This window comes from Pleurodeles waltl, chromosome 11, assembly GCF_031143425.1.
Source record: "Pleurodeles waltl isolate 20211129_DDA chromosome 11, aPleWal1.hap1.20221129, whole genome shotgun sequence".
NCBI lineage: Eukaryota > Metazoa > Chordata > Amphibia > Caudata > Salamandridae > Pleurodeles > Pleurodeles waltl.
This window is the reverse complement of record NC_090450.1, coordinates 127,627,434-127,646,978: the sequence shown is the minus strand read 5'-3', so window position 1 is coordinate 127,646,978 and position 19,545 is coordinate 127,627,434. Positions and strand designations below refer to the sequence as shown.

At 47.6% G+C, this 19,545-nt stretch overlaps 1 protein-coding gene across 3 annotated transcripts in view; it reads right to left on the bottom strand.

The window, feature by feature from the left end:
- The window catches only part of IFT80 (intraflagellar transport 80), a 543,739-nt gene that overhangs the window by 124,639 nt on the left and 399,555 nt on the right, over positions 1-19,545 (bottom strand). For all 3 annotated transcript variants that reach the window (XM_069213254.1, XM_069213255.1, XM_069213256.1), the window contains exon 13: positions 15,381-15,445. In XM_069213254.1, coding sequence (XP_069069355.1) covers positions 15,381-15,445 — 65 coding nt within the window. The remainder of the gene's footprint in view (positions 1-15,380; positions 15,446-19,545) is intronic.

Genomic DNA, 19,545 nt, shown 5'->3' with positions numbered 1-19,545 from the left:
ACGCCGTCTGACGTCATACAGGCAATAAGAGGTCCTCGCCGACGTGCCGATGACAGTACCAACATTTTTTACGTGCATGAGAATAATAATAACCCAATGTAATGAAAGAGCAAAGCAACATCTCTTAATATTGTAAATCACACAACATTGCAATAAAATAGCTGTAGATTTAATATAACCTTCTTTTTTTTTTTTTTTTTTAAACAAATAAATATATTTATACATACGAATCATGTATATACACAATATATATAGATTTATATATAAATATACACATATATACAAATATCATATATGCAAAATGTATTGCAACTTTGAAGACCAAAAGGAGCACACTCAAGGTTTGCTTGGAGAGACCAAAAAGGCAACGGGGAGGCGGGTGGGACCGTGAGGAATCCACAGGTAGCTAATGTATCCACCAGAAAAGTCGTTACCGAAGGTAAGTAACTCGTTCTTCTGATGGATACAACTACCTGTGGATTCCTCACCTAATGAATAGAGTCCCAAAGCAGTACCACGCCCGGCGGTGGGTGCCTAAATGGTCAAACCAAGAAATCCTGCAGCACTGACCGTGCAAAATGACCGTCCCTTCTGACCTCAGAGTCCAAACAGTAATGTTTCACAAAAGTGTGAAGGGACGACCAGTTGCGGCCTTGCAGATGTCGACCACAGGAACACCCCTGGCCAAGGCCGAAGAGGCCGACTTAGCTCTGGTGGAGTGAGCTCTAATGCCCTCAGGCGGATCCTTCTTTGCCAAAGAGTAACAGATTTTAATGCAAAGAACAACCCACCTGGAGAGTGTTCTCTTGTGGACTGCCTTTCCTCTCCTCTTGCCCACGTATCCGACAAACAGCTGATCCTCCAGCCTGATATCCTTCATTCTGTCGATATAGAAGCTCAACGCCCTTTTTGGGTCAAGGCGATGTAGTCTTTCTTCCTCCTTTGAAGGATGAGGCGGAGGATAAAACGTGGACAAAGTGATTGTCTGAGCCAAATGGAAGGGTGAAACAACCTTCGGAAGGAAAGCAGCCTTGGTCCTCAACACCACCTTATCCCCATAAAACGTTATATAAGGGGGTTTAACCGATAAGGCCTGCAACTCACTCACTCTCCTTGCAGATGTTATAGCTACCAGGAATACTGTTTTAATAACCAAATACCTTAAGGGGCAAGAATGCATAGGCTCAAAAGGGGACCCCATAAGGAAAGTCAGGACCAAGGACAAATCCCATTGAGGCATAACGAATAGTTTTGGAGGATATTGATTCAGAAGACCTTTCAAGAATCTGAGAACAATAGGGGATTTATATAACGATGGTTGGTCTGGAAGACAAATGAAGGCTGACAAGGCCGACAAATAACCCTTAATGGTAGCCACTGCACAACCTTTCTGCGCTAGAGACAGTGCAAAAGACAAAACATGTGACAGATGAGCATGTAAGGGATCAATCTGTCTCTCTCCACACCACATAACAAATCTAGACCACCTATTAGCGTAGATAGATTTAGTGGAGTGTCGCCTGGCCGCTAAGATAACATCCACTACATCAGGCGGGAGAGAGAAGGAACTCAGGTTGCCCCGTTCAATCTCCAAGCATGTAGGTGCAGACTCTGGAGGTTGGGGTGTAAAACCTGCCCCTGCGACTGCGAGAGGAGGTCTGCCCTGAGAGGGAGACGGAGCGGAGGGCACAGTGAGAGTTGGAGAAGGTCGGAGTACCATACCCTCCTTGGCCAATCCGGAGCTATTAAGATGACTTGGGCCCGGTCTTGGCGAATTTTCCTCAACACTCGAGGAATCAAGGGTATGGGGGGAAACGCGTAAAGCAACTGGTCGCACCAGGTTATCTGAAACGCGTCCCCCAACGCTCCCTGCATCGGATACTGGAGGCTGCAGAATAACGGGCAATGCGCGTTCTCCCGAGTGGCAAACAGATCTATCCGAGGAAACCCCCACATCTGGAAGATTAAACAGACTTGATCTGGATGGAGACGCCACTCGTGGTCTGCCGAGAATTGGCGACTGAGACTGTCCGCACGTACATTCAAGACCCCGGCCAGATGATTTGCCACCAAGCAAATCTGATGGTCCTTTGCCCAGGACCATAGCCGAAGAGCTTCTCTGCAGGGAAGGTACGACCCTACTCCTCCCTGTTTGTTTATGTACCACATTGTGGTAGTATTGTCCGTCAGGACCTGTACCGACTGACCACGAAGGGATGGGAGGAAGGCCTTGAGAGCCAGACGTACAGCCCGTAACTCCAACAGATTGATATGAAACACCTGTTCCTCTGGAGACCAAAGCCCTTTGATCTCCAGATCCCCCAGATGAGCTCCCCATCCTAGGGTGGAAGCATCCGTTATGACCGTGGCCACTGGTGGCGACTGCGCGAATGGCTTTCCCTGTGAAAGATTGTTGCCCGCAATCCACCACTTCAATTCCACAGCAGGATCTCTGGAGATCTTGACAGTACCTTCTAAATCTCCCTTGTGTTGAGACCACTGCCTTCGGAGGCACCACTGAAGAGCCCTCATGTGCCAGCGAGCATGCGTGACCAACAGAATGCAGGAGGCGAACAGACCGAGCAGACGAAGGACCTTGAGGACTGGAACTACCGCTCCATTTTGAAACATTGGAACCAATTCCTGAATACCTTGAATCCGCTGAGGCGGAGGAAAGGCTCGACTCAATGTTGTATCCAGTACTGCCCCTATGAACAGGAGGCGCTGAGAGGGCTCCAGGTGAGATTTGGGCACGTTCACCGAAAAGCCCAGGTCGAACAACAACTGGGTTGTTGACTGCAGATGATGCGACACAAGCTCCGGGGACTTGGCTTTGATCAACCAGTCGTCCAAGTAAGGGAATACTGCTATCCCCTTCCTTCTGAGCTCCGCCGCAACCACTGACATCACCTTTGTGAAGACTCGAGGTGCTGAAGTAAGACCAAACGGGAGGACCGCAAACTGATAGTGCTGCGACCCTACCACAAACCGGAGATACTTCCTGTGCGACTTGAGTATCGGGATATGAAAGTAAGCATCCTGCAAGTCGACAGACACCATCCAATCTTCCTTGTTCAACGCCAAAAGCACCTGTGCTAGGGTCAGCATCTTGAACTTTTCCTGTTTGAGGAACCAATTCAAGATCCTCAGATCCAGGATTGGTCTCAACTGACCATCCTTTTTGGGAATCAGGAAGTATCTTGAGTAACAACCTCGACCCTTTTCCTGCTCTGGGACCAACTCTACCGCGCCCTTTGAAAGGAGGACTTGAACCTCCTGTTCTAGCAACAGGAGGTGTTCTTCTGAACAATAAGATGGGCGGGGCGGGATGAGGGGCGGGAACTCCCGAAAGGGAAGGGCGTAGCCTTTCCCCACAATGCCGAGAACCCAAGTGTCCGTGGTGATAGACTTCCACTTGTGGAGAAAATGCTGTAATCTTCCCCCTACAGGAGAGGAGTGAGTGGGAAACGGTGGAAGCCTAAGGCTGCTTCCCCTGCTGCACCCCTCCAGAGGACGAGGAAGAGGCAGAGTGCTGTTGAGAGGCTCCTCTGGTACGGGCCCCACCCCTCCCCCTCCCTCTAAATGACTTATAGGGGAGGGAAGAGGCGGGTTGCTGGAACCTCCCCCGAAAGGAAGAGGAAGAAGAGCCACGCCCAAATCCCCGAAACCTCCTGAAAAATCTAGAAGAGGCAGAGGAAGAAGGAGCTTGCAGTCCTAACGATTTGGCTGTGGCTCTGCTCTCCTTAAATCGTTCCAAGGCCGAATCTGCCTTGGCTCCAAACAGTCTGTCCCCATCAAACGGGAGGTCCAGCAGGGTCGACTGCACATCCGCAGAAAACCCTGAGTTTCGGAGCCAGGCCTGTCTTCTTGCCACCACAGCCGTGCCCATCGTCCTGGCCACCGAGTCGGTCGTGTCCAGCCCAGACTGGATAATCGGGGTCGCGGCAGCCTGGGCGTCCGAGACCACATCCAAGAGACCCTGGGGGAGCTCCGTAAATGAAGACGAAATATCATCCATCAGAGCATTGATGTACCTCCCCAGAATGCACGATGCGTTGGTGGCCTTCAACGCCAAACTGCATGACGAAAATATTTTCTTGGACTGCGCATCCAGTTTCTTGGAGTCTCTGTCTCCAGGCACCGTCGGGAAGGAACCAGGCGCTGACTTTGAGGAACAGGAGGCTTGCACCACCAAGCTCTCCGGCGTAGGGTGTCTAGAGAGAAAGCCAGGGTCAGATGGTGCAGCTCGATACCTCCTGGCCACAGCCCTATGAACGGCCGAGGAAGACACCGGCTTCTTCCACACCTCCAACACCGGATCCAGCAAAGCCTCATTAAATGGCAAGAGAGGCTCAGCTGCAGCAGAGGCCGGATGCAATACCTCTGTCAGCAAATTCTGCTTCGCCTCTGCCACCGGCAAAGGCAGGTCCAAAAAGCTCGCTGCCTTCCTCACCACAGCATGAAAGGAAGCAGCCTCCTCCGTATATTCCCCTGGAGATGAAAGGTCCCACTCAGGGGAAGTGTCCAGCCCACTGGCTGTATCCAAACCATGTAGCCCGTCTCCAGAGTCCTCAATCTCTCCCTCCTCTAAGACTCGCTGGTACTCCTGCTCTTCTAAAAGACGGAGAGCACGCCTCCTCGAATGAAGTCTCTCCTCGATACGCGGAGTCGACATGGCCTCCGCCGACGTCGAAGAACGGCGCCGATCTCCAGAAGCATCTGACGCCGCGTCCGGCGCCACAGGCAGCTTCGGCGCCGAGGTAGGAGCCGGAGGACGAGGTCTTGGAGCCGATGGACCAACCGGAGTCACAGGGCAAAATCCTGACTTCGACGGAAGGGCAACCTCTGGGGCCGAAACATCCGAAGCCACCGGAGCGGCCACCGGCGCCGAGCCCACATTCCCAAAAGGGAGAAAGGGTATAAAGGGTGCCGGCCGAAGAGGCGCAGGATCACCCAACGAAAAGGCCAAGGGCCCCGAAGGACCAGCCGGAGCAGCTCCTGGAGCCATCTGCTGAAAGATGGTATACATCGCATTAAGAAACGCAGTACTATCGGCTCCAGGAGTGGGAAAAGCCGGATACTGGGGTGCCTGGATCGAGGGCGACCCCGACGCCGGCCTCGACGTCTGCGACGCCGGAGAAAACACAAGAGGCTGCACCACCTCAATCACTGACGCCTGACCAGGCGAAGTCGGTGACGCCGGAGAGGGCAACGGCGTCGATGGATGCGGCGTGACCGTGGGGCTGACCTCCCAAGTCCTCCGACGCCGAGCCGAAGGTGACCTCGAACGAGACTCCTTGCTGGAATGACGTCGTGAGTCTCTACGGCGCCGGGAGTCTCGATGACGCCGGTGAGACCTTGGCGAAGAAGACTTCTTATGATGTTTCTCCTTCTTCTTTGACTTTGCCATGAATAACTTGGCCTCACGCTCTTTGAGGGCCTTCGGATTCATGTGTTGACATGAATCGCAAGTCGAGACGTCGTGGTCGGAGCTCAAACACCATAGACAGTCGGAGTGAGGATCTGTAACTGACATCTTGCCCCCACACTCTCGACAGGGCTTGAAACCCGACTTCCTCTGAGACATTATTACCGCAGAGAAGACTACGCAGCAGACAATACACTGTAACCACGAAGGTAACAGTAGCTCCCTCGAAGATAACCGTTTCGAATGCACAGAAAAAAGGGAACTGTCATCGGCACGTCGGCGAGGACCTCTTATTGCCTGTATGACGTCAGACGGCGTCGCGTGGGCTAGAGTGACGTCCTCGTCGACGTGCAGAGACTAGTAAGAAGATTTCCGTCGAATGCTGGCGCCATGGGAGTATTCATTAGGTGAGGAATCCACAGGTAGTTGTATCCATCAGAAAAGCATGTGCACCCATCCGTCTGAGTAGTGTCTCCTTTGGTCTTCTTGACATTGCTGATATGGACTCACATGAAGACAACCTTTTGGAACTAGGACAATCCAGTTTGTCACAGAGCTCTGCCGTACTGTCCGGTGGCTATTTTTCATCAGAATGCAACACTACAGATGGATAGTTAAAAGTCTGAACCCCAATATTAGTCCGCCCTCCTGTTCTTTGGGTGGCCCATGCTGCTCCCATGTAGGGCATGGACTTCACGTAATTGACATTTAAACCACAGATGATGCAGGGTAGTGACTGTAAATGCTGAAGAGCATGTTGTGAGAACTTATGCCTGCTGAGAGGTGGTGCTATTACAACAATGCATTATGAAAAAGTTATTGGTGTAGATTTGAGGCTGGAAGGGAGAACCTTGCACTAGTTACGGTTTCCCTTCAATGAATTTGAGGAATTTTCATATCTTTTTCAGAACTGGAAATGAAAAAAAGCAGGCAGAATATATATATAGCATATTCAATATTCCTGATGAAGTTGAGGGTAGATTTGATGGTGTGCTAGCTTCCATAACTTCTCTTTCTTCACCCAATTGTTTGTCAGTTTGAGATCTAGAATGGGTCTGAAATCCACTTTGTGCATTCCTTCTTCAACAGAAGGTAGCAGCAATAGATTGCAGTTCTTTTCGGGGGAGAAACTCTCTCAGCCACCTGTTTTTCGAAAAGCTGACTTCCTGTTGAAGCTTGTCAAGGTGGTGTTAAAATGACTTTTTGTGGGGGTGGGGGATAGTTACAGAGGAAATTATCTGAACCTCAGACAATAATCATTTTGCACAATGTTCAGAACCCACCTGTCCTTTGTGGTATTTCTCCCCTCTTACAGAAGGTTTGAGATGCTTCACCCCACTAGATTGGGTAACAGAATATGGGGAAGTAAGGAGTCATTGTCTCCTGCTGGTGGGCTTGCCCGCCAATGCTGACAGATGGTGATCTCCTTTTCTTCTAGGTGGATGTCTTTACTGGCGGTGAGACTGTTGTTATTGTTAATATTGCCCTTGGGGCCACTGAGAGGCTTGAACACTCTGTTAGTTATAGTGGGAATCACAGGTCTTCCAGAAATGCTTTTTATGTTCCTTTCTCTTCTACATTACTTCGGTTTTCAAGGTCTCAATTTCAGATTTCAAGTATGCCATCTTGTCATTAGAATGTGAGGCAAACAAGATGTTACCTGAGACGGGAAGGTTGATGATTGTTTCATGTGTCTCTGGTTTAGGACCTGTAAGGCGTACCCAGGATAACAATCTTAATGCTAAGCCCTGGCACTAGCCAAGGCAGCTAGATTGGAAGTGCCTGCAGCAGCAGTAAGGATTTGATTAGAGATCATTATTTAGGATTTTCATGAAGTCTTCCCACACTCTTGGGGCAAGTAGTTGCCATACTGCTGTAAGGAACCACAAAGAGACCAGTCACATCTACTAAAGAGGGCAGTAGCACTGCCAGTCTTCATCAGTGATGCAGAGGTGACACAGACTTTTCAGACCACTGAATCCAAACGCTTACTTTCCTTTTCTTGCTGCATGCTAGATCAAAGAGTGGCAGCATCACCCTATCTTGTTGCTTCCTGTGCAAGATTTTATAACAGATGGTCTTTGGGGCTCAAATGAAGGGTTGGACACTGACAAATTACAGGGTTTCGACAGCAAGGATATTAGTGAATGGGAACAAACTGTAAACAGTAATGCCATAGAAAGGTAAAAGGCAGGGTTGCCCACTTGCTGTTGTTGACGTTGTATCTAGAGAGTCGCTGGCTACAATGTAGAGAGAAGACCTGACGATACCTGCGCTTGAGTTTAAGGGTGAGCCACATAAGTAGATGACATTGTCTTGATGCTTAACAAAACTGTAAGGTCACTGACTGCATTGGGACACCAGCTAGGGTGATTTGAGAATATTTCAGAGTTCAGCATTAACCCTGACAAACCTGAGATTTTAAATTTGATGTTCTTCAAGAGGAAGTCACCATACTACGAAAGAAATTCTCTTTTAAACCGGCAGCTTCATATGTAAAATATTTAGGCATTAACATCAGTCCCTCCCTATCCACAATGTTGCAAGCTAATTAGTCTATGACCAAGAAAGAAACAGAACAGGATATGTCCAAATGGGCAACCTTCTGGAGTCATGGATAGGAAAAATATCCACAGAAAACATGTCCTACCATGGCTTCTGTACCTGTTCCAGGCAATGTCTTTCCCTGTTCGAAAGTTGAAAATAGCCTGGAATGGGAAGAGGGCTAAGGTGAGCCAGGAAAAAAATGATGGCATCTAAGGTTAGGGGAGGACTACAAATCGCAGACCAATAGCAATACTATCAGACGGCACAACTACGCCTCATTCAGGCTTGGACAATCAGAGACAGAGAAAATTGGGTATTTATGGACAATGCTATGATGGGATGACCACTATGGGAAGTTTTCTGGATGCCAAGACATGTTAGGCCTAAAAATGCATACATCAGTGATATAGTAAGCACAATTATGAAAACATGGGACACTGTTGATATTCAGGTGGGATTCATGACTTATTCATCGCCCTGCACACACCCTCACCAGAACCCAGAATTCACACCAGCAACAGAGGGACAGGCATTCAAACGATGGAGACTACTGCATGTTAGGTAGCTTTATGAGGGGTGAAACTGGTCCAATGGGGAGCAGGGCCAAGACTGCTTTGCACATGGCTGGGTCCAAACTGGGGTTCTGTGGTGAGCAAACAAATGATGGCATAAACCCAGATCTGTGACTGGGGGTGAATGTTTGCATTGTTCAGAATTCCGGCTATCATCTATTCACTTCTGTCCAGAATCAAAAGCAGTAATGAACAAGTTACTTACCTTTGGTAACGCATTGTCTGGTAGGGACTCTATCTAGCTGCAGAATCCTTACTTATGAATTCCCTGGCATCAGCTTTGAATCTGGAACTTTTTGCAGAGCAATACCCTGAGCGCCGTCGGGTGGCGTCATTCGGTTTCACGTGGCATCGTCAGCGTCGTTGGAGCAGTCTCATGTTATGGTTTTATATAAAGGGACCACCCCGGCGAGCGTGCGTCAGTTCTTTTACCCACAAACTTCCACGACAGAAGCACAGTGTCATGGATAGAACCAACAGTTTGTGCAAAACTAGGGCCCTAAAAGGGATAAACCCTAACACTACTTGACATATCCGCAAAGAAAGGAGGCATTGATGGGTGTAAGGAATCTGCAGCTAGATAGAGTCTACCAGATAATGAGTTACCGAAAGTAAGTAACTTATTCATCTGATAGAGACTTCTAGCTGCAGATTCCTTGCCTTTGAATAGATACCCAAGCCATAACTTCCTGGCAGTGGGCTGCGGATAAATCTCCTTTACACTAAAAAGTAATGTAGGACCGAACGGGCAAAGTGTTTGTCCCTCCGGAACTGATTGTCCAGGAAGTAATGTTTTGCAAACGTGTGCAAGGATGCCCACGTTGCTGCCGGACAGACATTCAGGTCTGGTACGCCCCACAGTAGCATATATGCCCCTGATAGAATGAGCCCTCAAGCCTTAGGAGGCTGCTCCCTGGCCAATGTGTAGCAGATTTTTATGTAGAGAATGACCCACCGCGAAATAGTTTGTTTCTGCATTGCCTGACGATTCTTTGCTCCCACGTACCCCACAGAGTTGGTCACCCACCTGGAACTCTTTTGTGCGGTCAAGGAAGAACGACAACACCCTTTTTGGGTCCAGCCGGTGGGGTCGTTCCTCTTCTTTAGAGGGATGCGAATGAGCAAATAAGGTGGGCAGGGTGATGTTCTGACCCAGATGCAATGCCATCACCACCTTGGGGAGGAAAGAGGCACAAGTTCTGAGAGCCACCTTGTATGAAAATATGGTGAGATACGGTGGCTTGGATTAAAAAGCCTGCCTCTCACTCACTATCTTGGCAGATGTTATTGCCACTAAGAAGGCTTTCTTGAAGGTGAGCAGTTGAGTAAGAGCTCGAAGGGAGCACATATAAGAAATGTGAGGACCAGATTTAAGTCCCATTGGGGCATAACAAAGGGCGTAGGGGGAAACATATGTACAAGCTCTTTGAGGAATCTATGTAGTATGGGATATTTGAAAAGTGAAGGCTGATCAGGCATCCGAAGGAATAAGGATAAGGCAGAAAGATAGCCTTGGGAGTACCCAAGGCAGAACCCTGCTGGACAAGGGATAGTATAAAGAGAAGGATATCAGAAAGAGAAGCAGAGAGAGGATCAATAGACCTTTCTGTACAATAGCATACAAAGCGTTTCCAACATCAGGCGTATGCCGTTTTAGTGGAGGGATGCCTGGCTGCCAAAATAACTTTACAGACTTCAGGAGGAAGGTCAAAAGCCATCAACTGCTGCCACTCAATCTCCACTAATGAAGGCGCAGAGTTGACAGGTTCGGGTGGAGAACACTCCCCTGATGCGACAGAAGATCCTCCCTAAGGGGCAGCCTGATCAGAGGATCGATGCTCAATTTCAGAAACTCAGGATACCAGCCTCTGCATGCGCAATCCGGAGCCACTAAGATTTCCTGAGCACAGTTGTTCTTGATCATCTTGCAAACTCTAGGCAGAAGTGGTATGGGCCGAAAAGCGTACAGGAGGTCTGAATTCCACTCGCGACTGAAAATATCATTTGGGCTCCGCTAGGCAGTGACGGCTGAGTTTGTGCACCCTGGTACCAGGTGCTCAACCACAAGGGTTATGCCCTGCTGTTCCAACCATGTACAGAGACGCAGAGCCTCTTGACAAAGGGTCCACGACCCCACACCGCCATGCTTGTTGCAGTACCACATTGTGGTGGTGTATCCGTGAACACCTGCACTATCTTCCCTTTTACAACATGAAGAAATGCTTTCAATGCCAATCGGATCACCTGGAACTTCAGTAGGTTGATATGGAGTCAGGATTCCGCCAGAGACCAGAAACCCCTCATCTCCACCTCTCCCAGATCGCCCTCATCCCAAAAGTGATGCATCTGTCACAACTGTGAGATCTGTCCCGGGAATGGAGAGGTGTCTGCCTCTGACCCCATCGCAATTCACTAACCACCACTGCAGGCCTTTTTCCGTTCCCTCCTTGATCTGAACCGTGCTGGTAAGATTCTCCTGATGCTGTGCCTACTGGAATTTTAAGTCCCACTACAGACCTCTCATATGCCATCTGGCATGCTTGACTAACAGGATGCAGGAGGCCATGAGTCCCAACAGCCTCAGAGTTTGTCTCACAGATATCCAGGCTAGAGGCCAAAACATCTGTATCATAACCTGAATATCCTCGAATCGTTGCTCGGGAGAATAAGCCCGAAACAGCACTGTGTCCAGAACGGCATCGCTGAAAGGGAGCTTCTGAGAGGGAGTCAGGTGTGACTTTGGCACGTTTATAGTGAACCACAGCGAATGCAGGAAGTCCGCCGTAGTCTGGAGATGGGTGACGAGAGCCTGGGGCGTAGAAACCTTCAACAGCCATTTGTCGAGGTAGGGGGAACCCCTAACCTGTGCAGATGAGCTACTACCACTGCCATCACTTTGGTGAACCCCTGAGGGGGACTGGTGAGACTGAAGGGGAGTATGGTAAACTGAAAATGCTCGTGGCCCACCTTGAACCGCAAGTAGCGCCTGTGGGCAGGCAGGATGGTGATGTGAAAATACGCATCCTGGAAATCCAAAACTACCATCCAGTCTTCTTGGTCTAGGGCAGACAAGACCCGAGCAAGAGTGAGCAATTTCCTTTTTGAGGAAGAGATTGACATCCCGCAAATCCAAGTTAGGGCAAAGACCCTTGTTCTTTTTTGGAATCAGAAAGTAGCAGAAACAACAACCACTACCTACTTCTGACATCAGGACCCTTTCTATGGCTCCCTTGGCCAAGAGAGCCGTAACTTCCTCGTGGAGCAAGACTAAATGATCCTCCATCAGCCATTCTTTTAATGGAGGCTTAGAGGGAGGGAAAGATTGAAAGGGGAGGGAGTAGCCCTTCTGTATGATCTGCAAGACCCATTTGTCAGATGTTATGGACCATCAGTGAGGGAGATGAAATTGAATCCTCTCTCCAACTGGACGTGGGTGGTCTTGCAGAATCACACTAGGAGGTCTTGGGTGCTGAGGAGGAGGGGGGCTGGGTGGTTGCCAACCTCTTGCTAGACCCTCAGGGTCTAAAGGTCCCACAACCTTGTCCACGCACTGGATGCTGACATGATGGAGGATGGTGGCTGATTTGAGGGTGGCGTGGCACCCTACCCCTTCCGAAGCCTCGAAAGGGACGAAAGGCAGACTGCTGATGAGCTGGTGCTGAGAGGCCCAAGCACCTGGCCGTAGCCTAAGAGTCCTTGAAACGCTCAAGCGCTGAGTCTGCCTTTTCTCTAAAAAGGTGTGAGCCATCGAAGGGCATGTCCATTAGATGTCTGGGCATCCACTGAAACCGCCAGGGGTACGAAGCCAGGCATGGCATCAAAGGGCCACTGTCAATGAAATTGTCCTGTCCAGCGAGTCGGTTGTGTCCAAACAACACCAAATCGTAAACTTGGCTGCGTCCCTCCCAGCTTTGACTGCTTGAGTGAGTGTCCCGTACGCCCTCCATAACATGGGGCAGCACTTGTGCCACTGTATCCCATAAAGTATGAGAAAAACAGCTAAATAGTTATGATGTGTTTTCGGACCTCAATGCCAGGCTTGAGGAAGAAATCATCTTCTTACCAAGCTGATCCAGCCTCTCGGATTCCCTATCCGGGGGAGCGGAAGTGAATGCACCATGGATTGTGGAGGCCTGGACCACCAAGCTCTCCAGGGTGGGGTGTTGGGTGAGGAAACTAGGGCAAGTAGGAGCTGGTCGATAATGGCAGCCGATTGTCCTATTTACAGGAGCCCCTGCGCCTCAGGCATTGATCTGGGCCTTGTTGGCACCGTCGTCGGAATAGGCACTGTAAGACGTTGTTCCGGCTCCGGATCATCTGGAATGAGGATGTGGCTCGCACCATCGGTGGATGCCAACGGTGGGGGGGAGCGTCGACCGACTTGTGTGGAACCGGCAGCGATCCGGATCTGATCCTGGGGTCCTCAACGGTGTCAGGGCCGAAGCCACCAATGTGGAATTCGATGGGGCCCCTGCCGACCCCACAGTGCCCGAAGGCTCACCAGCGGAGGCAGCCTGCTCAAATACGAGGCACAGGGCTTTGTAAAATTCTTTATATTGAGCAGGGGCTGCTGCGGCTTCCAGATAGTAGGGAGGAGATGCGAAGCCAGCCCTGGCATCGGTTCCCGAGGAACCTTGCATGGAACGTCAATGTTCTCCAGTCGCCCCGTCGGCCGATTGGCATGGCAAAGTCGAAGTGCTCTTGGACGACTTCTTTTTCTTGTGCCTCTTCCCCGAGTGCGAAAAAGAGGACTTGGGGCTCATGGAGCGCTCCCAAGACCTCCTTCTCATGAAGGACCATGACCTCCTAGGAGTCGCCCCAACCGACATCAACTGCCGGGCTGCCATGAGCTTCAGAGACCGCTCTCTCAAAGCTTTTGGGGCCATGGCCCAGCAGTCGGAACACAACTACGAGTCATGGGCTATGTTGAGGCACCAGAGACATACATGGTGGGGGTCCGTCACTGACATGGCACAATGGCATGCACCACACAGCTTGAACCCAGTCTTCATCGAAGACATCTTGCACAGATGAAATAAGCTTTGACAAAAAGGTTGAAAAAGGCCTGCCAAAAAAGACAGAGGGTAGCTCGATCCCTGACCTGCACTTAACCGGCGCAGAAGGAAAATAAGTCATATACGTTTGCGGGGGTGGTGCCTTTAAAGACGACCATGACATCACAGACGGCTCCAACGATGCCACGCAGAGCCGACTGACGCACGCGGATCCAAACGCAGCCACCTAACGGCATGCGCAGGGTATTGCTCAGCAAAAAATTCGGGATTGGAAGCTGACACCAGGGAATTCAGAGGTAAAGAATCTACTGCTAGAAGTCTCTATCTGATACCAAACATTTACAATTTACTACAAAAAGTCAGAAAAAGCAAGTAGAATAGCGTTTTCAAAAAACTGAGAAAAAAGTCATAGGAAGGGAGATCCTGGAAGTAGAGAGGCGCTGGCTGTGGGAGGACATACACAATGCTCACAATTATCCACAGAGATCTCATATACAAAATGATGTACAACTGGTCCCTTACTGCCACAACTAAAAGAGATATATGCGAATACATAGTGGTTTGCTGAAGATGTGGAGGGAATAAGGGATTTACTATGCACATTTGGCTATCCTGAGGAAAGCTCAGATATTTTTGGTAGGAAGTTCTTAACTAACTGGATAAAGAGCATCACTGGATTACCAACATCCGACTCACCGGATAGCTTTCTAGTGGGCATCAGAGACCCTAAAATGTGAGGAAAGGACAAAAACTAGAACATTTGTTAACCATCTCACAACTGCTGCCAGCCAGCTAATAGCGGCAAACTGGAAAAAGACAGACAGCCCTACTAATCTTTGTGGCGTTGGAAAAAAATGCATGCTCTTAGTGATCAACAAACCGTTTCAAAGGAAATGGTAGCCATTGATCGATCCAAAAGCAGAAGTAGGTCAAACAAGGCCACAAAGACTAAGAACCTTAGATTTGAACTATTGACTCTTAACACAACCATGAAAAGGCCAATGGCCTATGAATGGAGGGGAAAATGGTGAGCCTTACAATCAAACTGGGAAAAATCTTGTTTGTATGGGGGCTGCGGGGTTACAGAGAGAGAGAGAAAGCTGGAAAGTTGGGGTACCATGAAAAAATAGGAGCAAAGGGAAATCTGATTTTATATAGATCACTGTATTGGATAACTATGTTTACCTCTTCTCAATTAAAAAAAGGACTGGGATCTTCATCAAGACGATAAAACCAGTCCCACCCTCTCTGCAGAATAAGCTGAAAACCTTTCTTGGGGCCAAGAAGACCTGAAAACCATTGCAGTTAGGTAGATGGCTCAGACTCATGCCAGGCCCTTTTCCATTTGTAATATCCAACAATTTTGACATGTGTTTTTATTATCTTTGTTAGCTCTACTTATTAGGTGAGGGCATTTACATTCATCTATGTGACTTCCCTACTAACTTGATATACAAAGTCTTGAACTGTCTACCAGTCTACCAGTGGTCTATGCGCTTTTTTGGATGAAACTCTGAACTGATAAATGGTGATCTATGTCCTGCTTAAGATTATGTTATCACCCAGTGGGAAAAACTGAGAAGCAATAGATGACGGATCATGGTGTATATGTTTTTGAGAAGAGTTGAAAAGGGGCAGTAAACCAGAGGTGAATTGAAATCCAAGAGCAGTACAGTTTTCAGAAAACTGATTATAGTTTAAAAAGAGTAATTTAACTAACTCTTTACTAACAAAATCACAGAGGAACTTGGCTTACCTATGAATGAATAAATCATGTGAGTTACAATTAGACAGAAAATATAATAAAAGGCATTTTACCTTATGGGTAAGGGGCTTCCCATCACCATGTAGCTTTCCTGACAATGCATCAAATACATAGATAACTAAAGGAGAGGACAAATTCTGAAATATTAGCTGTTCATCAGTAACCGAAACATCAAATTTTAAACAAGACATCCAAAATATATGACCATATATGACACAACAGAAATACCCAGACTGCTGGTCTACAAATATTACATATTTGGCACAGGTACAGACTGCATCTCTGGCTCTGAATTATGGAAAGACACTGTGTTGGTCGGCTGAATTTGTGGAGTGAGAAAACATTGATGAGACAAAACAGCCTTCTTAAGTTTGTTAACCATTCCTAAAAGAAGCATGTTAATCACAGAAAGGGGTATACAGTTCTCCTTCCTAATGTTCAACATTTAGAATAATTTCAAACCACTAACAAAAGCAAATAATTTTTAAATACATTAGAGGATTTCAACCAACCAATTAATCAAACAGGACTTGAGTGTGGCTAATCACCTGTGAGAGTATCCAGGAGCTGAGAACCCTGCTGCCACAGCCAGTTCTTCATGTCTTCCCTGAATTCCAGCAGAGAGGATGATGTCTGTTGGTGAAGGGGAAGGCTGTTCCAGGACTTTGCAGCGAGGTAGGGGAAGGAGCTTCTTCTACTGTTGCTTCAGCAGATGCAGTTTAGTGAACGAGGGAGAGGGAGGCGGAGCTCAGGTGTCTGGAGAGATGGTGGAAATTAAGGCGGTGGTTATGTATGCTGGTCCTTGGTTCTGCAGGGCTTTGTAGGTGTGTATCAGCATCTTAAATTGACATCTCTTCTGATTGGAGAGCCGGTGAAGCTTCTTGAGGTGGGAGGTGAGGTGGGTCTGAGTTGGGATGTTGAGGACACATCTGGCCGCTGCATTCTGTGTGGTCTGCAGCCAGTTCAGAAGGTGTGGGTTGATTTCTACGTAGAGTGTGTTGTTGTAATCTAGCAGGCTGGTGACTAGGACTTGAGTGATAGCTCGTCTGGTGTTGATTTTACAGAGCATGTGAAGAGTGAGGAAGCAGAAGGAGGAGACTGCGTTGATTTGGTATTTCATGGAGAGCATGCTGTCTAGAATGATGCCAAGGTAGCAGGCATGGTCTTTCTGAGTAGGAGAGGGGCTTAGTTCAGAAGGCCACCAGGAGTCGTTCCACAGGAAGGTGTTGTTCCTGAAGATCAGCACTTCCAGTGTGTCTGTGTTGAGTTTTAGCAACCTGTCTTTCATCCAGTCACTGATGCTTGTCATGCACTGCTGGAAGCAGACAATTGTGGTGGAGGGGGTCTTGTGAAAGCAAGAGGTTGAGCTGTGTGTCTTCAGTGTAGGTTATAATATTTAAACCATGGGTTTGGACTATGTTGGCCAGGGGAGTCATGTAGGCATTTACTAGTGTAGGCCTGAGGTACAAGCCTTGAGGGACGCCGCAGATGATGTTCTTAGGTTCTGAGGTGAAAGGTGGTAGGTGGATTCTCATGGCTCTTTTAGTGAGGAATGAGGTGATCCATTTGAGGGCGTCTCCTTGGATTGCAATGTGTTGAAGCCTCTTGATAAAGGTGTGCTGGGATACAATGTCAAATGCTGCTGCAAGGTCGAGGAGGATCAGGGCTGCCGTTTCTCCCCGGTCAAGGAGGGTTCTGATGTTGTCTGTCGCAGCAATCAGGGCAGCTTCGGTGTTGTGTTTGGTGCTGAATCCAGATTGGGAGGAGTCTAAAAGATTGTTGTTCTACAGGTGTTCCCGGAGTTGGCTGTTGATGGCCTTCTCGAGGACTTTGGTGGGAAAGGGGAGCAAAGGTCCTGAGTTTAAGACTACATTCACTTCATTAGTACGCCCCTAATATCTTTGGACAATAATGGTTTAATCAAGATTTCAAAGGCCTCAGTACAAGGATGTTACAGCATTTTATTTTTGGAAGATGTAGAAAATCAACATTATTGTTGATTAGTGTGAAGGCAAACCAGCTTTCAGTGCCAGCATGAAGCCATCGTACACATGCTCGATGTTATAGACACTGACCAGGAACAATGCCATTAATGTTGCAAGATCGCTTTCTGAATTTCTATTTAGTGGGAGAGGGTTATCAAACAGATGTAGGAGATAGGTATAAAAGGCAACTTCTAAATGCTCCTTGGATAAGCTAGGGACGGATTTTAGGTGGGCATCCATATTGCCTCTTTGTCCTAGTGAGTTCTCCTTTGCAACTTTATAGAATACATGCGCTCTTTAAGGAGATACAAGTCAGGAAGGCAAACGGTGCAGACACTGAAGGGTTTTCTCCACTTCTTTGTGCCAAAGGAAAGACATTGGACAAAAAAACAAAGGTGTTTTGTAAAAAACAAAATTGCTTTCCTTCACAGAATGGCTGAAAACCCACTTCATCTCTTAAAAGACTTTAAGTGGTATCAACATCTAAAAGTTGTGAAAAATATTGATTGCAGAAAAAAAGGCAAAATAAGTGAGGTTAATACTGAATAATTCTGTCTTCAGAAGCTGGAAGACAGACAGGAACAACTGCCACTGACAGAGCAATATAACATATTGAGGGGAGTGGATTTTTTAAAGCAGCAGTGCCAATTTTACAGCTTTCAATGCTGCATGTCTCAGAAAGTTTTCAAAGAATCCGTGGGCTTCAGTTCCATGGGGAACGAGAGGGTAACTTCCTACAGTACCAAAACAGGTAGAGTGTTGCTGTGTAGTTAAAGTGTGGCTGCACATAAGCAGATGGAGGGAGGGCTGGTTAAAAGTAGGAGTCAAGATAGCTACTCTCAACTTCTGCTGGAGGTGTGAGGGGGGTGCAGAGGGGCAGCATAGGTATAACCTCAGGTCAGGCAGTCACAATATGAATTAGCCACTTGTCATATTTATGACTTAGTGGCATTGGCTAGATACCTCACTGATGTTGCATAGCTGATAAAAGTTTGACGTGTGGATAGAAATTTGCAGCTATAGTTATAAGACCATGTTTGACCTGTATCATACTCCAGCTCATCTCGTCAAATGGGGCAGCCTATCGGGAACAAGCTGTCCAAGATGTGGGATGTATGGAACAGATATTATACACATGATGGCTACATGCGGGGAACTAAAGGTTCTGAGGGAGGGTATCCAATCTGTCTTGAAAGAAGTTTTGGGATATGATCTAGCTCTTACCCCCGAGATCATGGTCTTAGGGGTCACTGGAGAAATGGGCAACCCACATAGAGCATTTATTTTTGTGGCCATGGCAGCATATCGATTGTGTATATCATCCGCGTGGCTGAATGCACGACCTCCGTCCTGGCAGCAATGGCTGGCTAGATTACTGTCTGTATAATATTTGGAGACAGCATTGTATGAACGTAAAGGGAAACATGCTAGGAGGAAAGGGAAGGCAATGTGGGGGTCATTTCAGGATTGGATTTTGGTTCATAATGATTAAATGTTCAAATCAAAATGGTATGTCACTATTTATGTAATGGACACCTTTCTCCCAAATGTCTATCCCCTGATGGTTTGAATTTGTCTTTTTTTTTCTTCCCTTTTTTATATATATGTATTTTTGTATGATTCCTTTCCAAGATAAAAAATAATAAAAAAAAAAAAAAAAAAGAAATAAATTTGCAGCCATCCAGACCGGCCTTCGGCACGTTTTCTATTCCACAGGAAATTTAGTGGGCTTGATTTTGTTGTGGGTTCTCCTTAGTGCCTGGGTTGGTGGCCCTTATTTTAGCATTAGGCCGTAGGTTGTGGCTTTCACACAGACATGTTTCTATTAATTTTCATATTTTTTAACCCAGCCAGCTTTCAAGTTGATGTTTTTATATTTTCATCAGTTGCTTCTTTCTGAGAAGACAAAGTTATTCATGCTGAGCATTTTATTAGCACTTTGCACACATTTCACTTTGTGCCCTGTTCAAGGCAGTCATGTTGAGTACATGATATACTAACTCGTATTACCGATCAGGAGTCAGTCCCCAAGTTGCTATACACATTATTACATCAGGCCTGTTCTCAGAACACTCAAGGATTTATGATATAAACACCACTTAGGCCTAAGGAGGGGGGAGGGTTTGGGGCAGAGGGCATTTCATTCATGACCATCCTGCGTCATACACTGATCCTAAAGCTAGCTCTTCCGCCAAACAAGAGTATTGCCATTCAGACAACAGGCAGGCCCTTG